This window comes from Leptonychotes weddellii, chromosome 5 (genome assembly GCF_054177405.1).
Source record: "Leptonychotes weddellii isolate Sample4059 chromosome 5, ASM5417740v2, whole genome shotgun sequence".
NCBI classification, from domain to species: Eukaryota; Metazoa; Chordata; class Mammalia; order Carnivora; family Phocidae; genus Leptonychotes; species Leptonychotes weddellii.
The window spans coordinates 151,366,986-151,375,568 of record NC_138373.1 but is presented as its reverse complement, the minus strand read 5'-3'; the positions used below and the strand labels follow the sequence as shown (position 1 = coordinate 151,375,568).

General features: G+C 61.4%; 1 protein-coding gene across 1 annotated transcript in view; it reads right to left on the bottom strand.

The window, feature by feature from the left end:
- LOC102750772 (DNA dC->dU-editing enzyme APOBEC-3) overlaps window positions 1-7,945 on the bottom strand; it is a 16,417-nt gene extending 8,472 nt beyond the window's left edge. Inside the window, exons 1-5 of the mRNA XM_081819005.1 lie at window positions 7,812-7,945; window positions 6,662-6,806; window positions 5,007-5,313; window positions 4,411-4,526; window positions 1,058-1,065 (exon numbers count right to left, since the gene is read on the bottom strand). Of these exons, the coding sequence (XP_081675131.1) occupies window positions 1,058-1,065; window positions 4,411-4,526; window positions 5,007-5,313; window positions 6,662-6,806; window positions 7,812-7,840 (605 nt within the window). The 5' untranslated portion in view covers window positions 7,841-7,945. The remainder of the gene's footprint in view (window positions 1-1,057; window positions 1,066-4,410; window positions 4,527-5,006; window positions 5,314-6,661; window positions 6,807-7,811) is intronic.
- Window positions 7,946-8,583: the final 638 nt, after the last annotated feature.

Genomic DNA, 8,583 nt, shown 5'->3' with positions numbered 1-8,583 from the left:
GGACTCTGCCCCCACACTCACCACAGGCCAGAATCCTCCCTCTGGGGGCTGGCTGGGCACTCCCACCACCCCTGCCTGGCCGCTGATCCCCGGAAGCCCCCCCACCCCGTGCCGGGTCCCAGCTCCTGCCCATCTGCGGGGATGACCTGTGGTGGGGTCCGAGCTACAAAGTCCTCAGGCAGGGGTCTCTGTGCCCAGGTCAGGAACCTAGACCTTCTGGGCACATTCAGAACCAGGGCTCCGGGAAATGTACCATGGGACCCGGCAGCCCCTGTGTGCTTCCAGTTTCCCCCCAGAATGTTCTCCAAGCGTGTGGGCCACATTTCCACATGGCGAGATTCCCGCCCACGGGGAAGGCAAGGCTAGGTCAGTCCTTCACTGTGTCCCCCAGCCATTCAACAGCACCCAGGAGCCCGGACTCGGGGTCCCACCCCGGCGGGAACCTGGGATGCAAGGACGGGCCAGGCACCGTCCTGCCCTCGAGGAGATCGCAGTCTGGAGCAGACAGGGGAGGACCCGGGGACCTCCCCTCTCCATCCCACAGACCCCGCTCTATCCGCCCGCATACCCCGCAGTCTGGACTTGGCCCCGCCAGCCGAGGGGACGACTCAGGATGGGGTGTCCATCTTTGTCGTCCCCGCCCACCGCCACTCCACCAGCCCCTCTGCGCTACACATGCTGGGAGGACAGGTGTGTGGTTGAGAAGAGCCCGCCGACAGCTGCACTTCTCTCCCTGCACGTCCCTGCCCGGGGCCTGACTGTGAAGAACATGGTTGTGAAGCCAGACGGGCATCACTGGCCAGTTGCACCAGATGGTAACATAGGTAAGCCTTGGGCCACCCGCCCCGTGTCCGAGAAAGACAAAGTCTTCCGGGGGCATCTGGCTACTGGAGGCAGGAAAAATAGGGACAGAGGGCTTTCTGGGGTCCAGGCAGGTGCTTTTTTGTCTCTGTGTCTCCAACCACTGGGACCAGCCTGGGAAGCTTTTGTGGCCTTTGCTGGTGGGCCCCGGGCAGCCCAGCCCTGAATTCAGCCGGTCCTTGTGGGCACATCTCACGCTTTTGTCTGTGGGGGTTGGGGACACGGTCACCCTGAGACCCAGAGGCTGCCTGCTCCCTCCCTCAGGCCCCCTATGTGTGATGACTGTCCCCAGGGCCCCCGCCCCAGGTCGCTGATCCTCTGTCCCCCTGGCCACTGGGCTTCTCCCCTGCCCGTGGCCTCTGACCCCACGGGTCCCAACCTGAACCCCTTCTCCTTTAGGGAGCAGCTTTAGGTGGCCAACATGGGACCCTCTAACTGGGTGACTCTGCTGAGCCCAGCTGTGGCAGGTGGGGCCTTCCTCCAGAGTGATGCGAGCTCAGGAACACAGGGATTTTGTTCCAGAATAGTGGCCAGGCTTGGTTTGGGGCTGATCTGCTCCCAGGCCGCCGGCTGGTCCCGTTCCTCCCCTGCCAGGACACCCCAGACGCAGGAGGGCCTGGGGCAGGGGTGTCCCCAGGCGCCTCTCACAGCCTCCGCTGGGAGAGGAGCTCCAAGCAGGTTGTCACAGGAAAGTCTGTCCAAGCGCACCGAAGCTTCAGCATCCAGTCTTTGGGGATTTCCTCCAACCACCTGTCCAAAATGCCAGAGCATCTATAAAACTCAGCGCCGCAGCTTTCTTGAGAATACCGAACATTTGGAAAGAACCTCAATGTGCTCCATTAGAGGATTGTTCGGATCAAGCGAATCAAGGCTTCTCCCCACATAGAATATTGGATGTTACTTGTCCTTTTGAATATGGAGGCCGTCCTCCCAGGATTTGAAGAGTAGGCATTCCTTTTATGACATGTTTCAGACTTGGGGGAACGAGTATGACATGCTGCGGGGGGAGGGGGGGCGTCGGGAAGCAGGCCTGCAGGTGTGGGCACAGTCTGGTTGCAGGTGCGGGGCAGCAGACCGCCTGCGGGCCAGAGGCCAGCCCTGCTCCCAGGGCTGTGCCTGTCTTCCTCCCTTGACTCCCTTGCCCCTCCTGAGTCTGAGCTGGAAGTCAGGGGTGACAGGTTTTCCCGAACCTTATGGCCAGCAGGAAACGGGGGCCACTGGGGCCAGGTCGGCTGTCTTGTGTCCATTTCTTAAGTCGGGTGTGGGCACTGGGTGCCCGCATGGCGTCCTATTTAAAGCTTTATTTAAATAAACGATTGAGAAAGCCTGTTAATGGTGGGCTTATAACGTGACAGGGGAGTGATTTAGATTGTCGGGAAAGTACCGTCTGTGAAAATAAAGGGCAAGTGGGTTTCCTTTCCGAAAAGTAATGTTTCCTGTAGGAGCCTGTATAACTTCATCTTCCCCTAAAAAGGAGCCCCTTGCTTTTTGCTTTTGAAATCACATCTGAGATTAGGATGTTGCTTGTAAAATTGCATAAACCTCTATACTTACCACTTAACCACTCTGGCTGCCCGCCCAGCACGGCCTCCCAGCCCCTGGCTGCTCAAGCTGGGGGCCAGAACGGGCAGGACAGGGGCGGATTTGTGGACTGAGGGATCCCCGGAAGCAGAGACATCCCCTCTGTTCTGCACCAGCATCATCGTGTGTGGACGAACAACCATGTCCAACCTTGTCCTAAGCCCTGGACACTGACCGGTCACACAGCCCCCGGTCAGTCCCTATTACTCTCAGTACGGTCCAGGTCCCCAGTGGGAACCGTGCTTCTGGGGTCTCCCGTCTGCCCCCGTCCGGGGAAGGACACGGCTCTTGTCCACTGAAGGACGCACAGGCTCCGAAGCTGTGGGGTCTGTCCCCCTTCTCTCTTCCCCCAGGAGTGAGCCATGCAGGCCGCAGGAGGTGCTGTGTGGGGGCAGGCTGTCCTTAGGCTCCTTCTGCCCCGCCCTCCACGGCAGCTCTGGGCACCCCCCACCCCCCTTCTGTCATTGGCGGTGAGAAAATTGCCCCTGTCCTCTCCTTTCAACCGTCTCTCTGGGTCACTTCACCCCTCCCAGCTCCTCCCCTTTGGGGTGCCTGCCCTCCCCTGACGGAGGCCCTTCCTGCCCGCTGGACCACGGTGCTCTAGCCCTTCCTCTCCGTCCCTCCCTTGTCTCAACCCCAATGATGCCTCTCCCCAGCCCCTTACACTCGCTGTGTGAGGCTGGGACACCCCATAGGCCCTGACAGGGGAGCAGAAGTCTGTGAGGAGGGACCGGGGACTTGCGCTGGGCCTCAGGAAGCCTTGTGCAGACCCACCGGCTGCCAGGGCCCCACTCAGGGGGTGTGGACTCCACAGAGAAGAGCGCGAGGGCGGGCCAGGCCTGTGGGGCGTCCGGCCCTGCGGCCTGTCCTATGTGGGCCCTGACCCGGGGGCTCTGTCCCCAGCGGCCTGGGTCATGAAGGGGCAGAGCTCAGCTTCTGAGCAGGGAAGCCCCTCCCTCTGGCTTCCTCTCTAGGGCAGGGCAGGTAGCAGGGGTGAGGACTGGAGAACCTGCCGCCCACCCCCAGCCTCAAATGCAAGGGTCCTCCCCAGTATTTGGACTCATTCTTTCTATTCTCTGACAGCGTAGCTGTCATTTCCAATCAGCGCCGCTGACAATAGGATAGGTTGGCAGGGGGGAGGTTTCTGAGTTCTAGATCCCTCCCGCCCCCGCCCCTCCCCCAGGTAAGGCTTAGCTGATTCTTGCTCCCACCAGAGGGAATTTGGGTGACCGCTACCCCCTTAGGGGCCCACCGCAAAGGGAGAGGGATTTGCAGGCTTGCGAATGTTTGCAAGCCTTTATGTAGCTCTCTGGACTTCATGACACATTGCCAGAGAGAACCTTTGGTAGAAGAACCTTAAGATTCCCTTTCATGGCTCTGCATTTGAAATCGAGTAAAGTAATTACTTCTCTAAAAATTGAAAACTCTTCTGACAGCGATGAGTGCGATCTTAATCATGTATCTTTGGAACCCAAGATAGAGTTTCCATGACAAATAAATCTACTCAGATTTTGTTTTTAAAGACAACTTCTTCTGGACTCCTTGCCTTCTGCTGGTTTCTTTGCATCGATCTGGAGATGGTGGCGGAGGGCAAGTTTGCATTTCTTGGGAGGAAGTGTTTTATTCTGCGGTTCACAGAGGTGTCTTGTGGTCTTTAGCCAGACTGAGGTCCATCCTTCAGGCTCCCTGCTCCAGGAGGAGAAGGTGCAGTTGCATGGGGCGGGCCGTGAGACCGGTGGGCAGAGGGAACAGAGAAGGGGTCTGGCTGCCACAGAGATGGGGAAGGGAGGGGACACAGGGAGGTGAGGGAGCAGAGGAGTGTGGCAGGAGGGGCGGGAGGGGTGGAGCCGGCTCCCAGGAGGGAGCAGGGAACCCAGTGGAGGCTCTGAGAGGGGCAGCAAGAAGCCAGGGAGGGGAGAGGAGGGAGGAGGGCAGGGGAGGTGGCAGGGAGGGAGGGAGGAACCTCACCCGGAGAATGCCCTGCAGTTTCTCAGAGAATTTCTGACTCTCCATGTCCAGACCTGGCCAGGGCTGGAAGCGGTTTCCCTTGTGGTGCACGAAGACGTTCCAGCAGTGCTCAAACTCTGCAGCGGGGCGGGGGAGGGCCGTGAGCTGGGCTCTGGGGAGGGCCGGGGGGCGGGGAGGGGGGGGCCACAGGGTGTCTGACTCTCAGGCACAGACCCTGCTCCTCCCAACCACATCCCCGCGCTCTCTCCTCCCCCAGCACTCCCCTGACCCCCGAGACTCTTCCTTCAGCCTGGAACCTCAGCCAGCCTGACTTCCCTTCTTCCTGGAAGGCCCAAGTCTCTCTGCCATGTCCGCCCACCATTCTCCTTCCCCTTGCGGAGACACCTGTCCTGCCCCGACGGCTCTCTTCCCACCGACCCTGCTGTCCTGTGCTGTCCAGGCTCTAGCCTCCCCTCTGCAGGCGGCCAACAGGAGCTACCGCCAGGGACGCTACTCCTGCCCACCGCCCTGTAACAGTCCCCCCGCCCCCGTCGGGCCTCTCCCTGCCCTCTGCCCCCGCACCCCCCCCCCCCGCCCCCGGGGAGGCCCACACTGACCCCTGGAGGTCATGATGGCTATGCTGGCCCCAGCCCTCTTCAGGGTGCGCAAGCCCTCGTCATAGTGTCCGAGGGTATAGAGGCGGGAGGCGAAGAGGCTCAGGCTCACGTGGCTGTTCTCCTTCAGGAACTGAGCCATGTCCTGCGCACAGTCAGTGCAGGGGCTCCAGGAGAGAAAGCAGGTAACCCCATAGTGGAGCTTCGGGTCCAGGTCCCAGGACTGGATCTGCTCCAGCAAGCAGGACTCCGCGTGGCAGGGGGGCTCAGGTCTCTGGGCCCTCTGAGCACAGAAGAGCAGGAAGGGCTTCTGTCATTGGCGGTGAACATGGGGGAGGTGGGGCCAGGGTGAGGCAGGGGGGTGCTGGCCTCAGGCACAAAATACAGGGGGAGCCCTTCTCAGCAGGGAGATGACTGGGGTTCCAGGGCAGTATCGCCAGGATCCGGGGTCCCCACCACTGGCAGACAAGCTAGGCGGACAGTTTCCCAGGGGCCCGAGGAGCGGTGCTGAGCACGTTGCCTCTGCCTCTGCTCACTAGGGCTCTGCACCGCGCTGGACCTGACGGGTCTTCATTTAAATGGTTGCGATTTCATTTCTCCTGGGATTTGCAGGAAGTTTGACTTTTAAACGACTGCTTTAAACTATGATTCAACTTGACCACTGAGTTTCTGGAGCTCCCTAAACTTGTGCCCAAGGGAAGGGCCTTCGGGACCCTCACCTAGTGGGGGCCCTGCAGACAGCAGCAGAAGAGCCCCAGGACGGGAGAGAGGAGGCCAGGAGAGCTCCAAGGTCACCGGCCTGATGCCCTGGAAGCGGGTGCTTCCTCCAGGCAGGCGTCCACCCCTGTCTCCATCCGCCCCCACCGAACCCCACTCCCATCTGTGCACCAGCACTTCCACAAGCTTCTGCTCTGGGCCTCACCCTGCGCTGAGCCCGCGGGTGAGCCAACGGGCTCACCGTGCGGAGAGGAATGGGGTAGGGGCGCCCAGCGGAGAGGTGCGCCTGGGTCACGGGATGAATGTCATTGTCCGGACTCATGGGACCTTGGAGATGGGTCCGACCTGTCCAGGGAAGGATCGGCAAGCAGGGACTGGGAGCAAGTCAGGTCACCGCTGCAAGCGCAGACACGTGGGCGGAGTGGGATGGGGACTCGGGGACCGAGGGGGCGTCCCCGGGTGATGCCGGAGTGGGGAGCAGTGCCCCTGGCAGGATCTCCAGGCAGTGGGCAGGGGTCCTGCCAGGGCCCCCGCTGGTGACCAGGGGGAGAGTCGAGAGCCAACGGAATTCGGGTTCTGTGGCCAGCAGCTGCCCCAAGCAGGGGCCAGGGAAGAAGCTGAGCCCTTGTCCAGAAGCCTTTTCCTCTGTCCTAACCCTTCCTCAGAGGCACAGCGGGTGGGAGAGGCTGAGCCCGGGCCTTGGGGTGACAGGGGCTGACGGTGCCAGGCCCTGGGACACCGTGACTGCTTTCTGACGTGTGGCTCCAAGCCAGCAACCACAGCAGAAACAGTCCCCACCTGACTCCAGGCCAAGGTGTGGCAGCTGTGGGGACCGAAGGGGAGACACGGGTGAGACCCTCCCGGGTCCACCCAGAAGCTTCTACCCCGAACGCCCCAGGATCGGGAGGCCGTGTGAGCTGCGGTCAGGCTGGGCTGGTCACCTTATTGCGCAGGATGCCCTTGTCCTGGCCCAGAGGGACCCCGGAGCCCTGATCGGGACGCTCCACCTTGTAGCAGAGGTAGGTCCTGGGCGGCCAATTATCATTGCGGAAGTTCTCGGTGAAGGTGTCCTCATCCAGTAGGTGTCTGTGGACAAAGCGGTGGGGGAGAGGCTGAAAGACACGGCCTCCCCCTGGAGTATCGAGAGTCCTCTTGCTGATGGATGTTTGGAATAGAAGAGAGATTTTACATAAAAACTGAAGAGACTTCGATCTTTGAAAATCTAAATTATTTCTCCTGGGCTCATTGCCTTTTGCTGGTTTCTTTGGATCCTCTGCCCCATGCCCCTTCCCCCTGCACCCCACATACCGGCCAGACCCACAGAGGACGGGCTTCCGCTGGCTTTGCTGGAGCCCCCCAGCCTCCCTCTGTGACCCCTTCTGGGAGCTCCCGGGGAGGTCAGCCCAATGCTCTGTCAGATGACCCCCAGGAGCCGCCCAGGGCGCTCAGACCCTCTGCTGGGGCCTCTCCCTGTGCCCAGGGTAGGCTCTCATCCCCTCTCCTGGCCTCACCATCCCATTCCATCCCATCCCATCCCATCCCATCCCATCCCATCCCCGCTGACCTACTCCCCTACGTGGAGGGACACCCTGGGGCTTTCCCCCCTTGACTTCACGGTTATCCCGTGCCACGGGCTACGTCGGGGCCAACGCATGCCCGTGTGGGACAACTGCCGAAAAGAGAACACCAGAGCCTATTCTTCTTAAATAATCATGGGATCTTCTGTAATCATGAAAATACCACAAACCCTTTACAAAACTGAAATCTTAACGCTAAAAGGGACCTCCTGGCCCACAGCTCAGAAGGGATTCCCCAGGCGGAAAGAGTAGATTCCCGAGGGGACTGCAGGAAGCCAAGGATGGGGACCGTCAGGGATGAGTCCCCGGGAGCCTGGGGGAGGCTGGCTGGACAAGCAGACTGGGCATCAGCTGACGGGGCTCGGTGGGCCTGGGACGGGCCAGCAGGAAGGAGGCAACGAAGAGCAGGAGCCCCCAGGGGTCCAGGAGGAGACCTTGAGGGAGTGGCGAGTCCCCATCAGACAGCCCCGAGGAGGGGCTCAGGAGCCGGGGTGATGCAGGGGGCTGGGGTTACCTGTCCCAGGCCTCTGCACCCGCATCCATGTCTCGGTCCCTTCACCACCTCTGGCTCTGTGTCCGCGGCTTCTCGGCCTCGTCACGCCTATGCTGTCCTCTTGGGGTGCTCTTCAAGGACCCAGGGGCCTTATAAGCCATCAGAGCTCCTGGAAGCGGCTGAACTGGCATTACTGGGACACACCCTTCCTAGACTCAGGCTACTGGGACACACCCTTCCTAGACTCAGGCTACGCATGCCACTCAGGTCCTGGGTGTTGACGTAGGAGGAACTTCTCTGTCAGCTGTCATATCCCTAGGTCCTCGGGGGTCAACTTAGGTTTTGGTTTCTCTGCTCCGCCAAGGCCCTACCCGAAAGCCTCAAGGAGTGACCAAGGGCAGAGGAGGTCGGGGGAGGGTGCGACCTCTCTGGGCAGCAGGGACCAGCAAGGCGGGAGGCGAGAGGACAGGCGTCCGGCCCTGGAGGAAGGCCCTGGCCCAGGACCCAGAGCCCCCGGAGGGCAGGCTCCTGGGCAGCCCCACCCTGAGCCCCCCTCAGCAGCCAGCAGGGGCGGGGCCTGGCCCCGGGCTGCCTGGGGCCAGCTGGCTGAGACCCCTGCGCACCTGCACCCACCGGGGGCCGCGGGGGACGGGGGCATCTGGTCTGAGAAGCCGCAGCAGGGCCTTCATCTCTGGACCTGCCAAGGGAGGAGGACAGACACGTGCTGAGCTACCCTTAGGAGCCCACCACCCAGTGGATGATTGCAAACTGGACGTGGAGCGTTTCGCCCCCA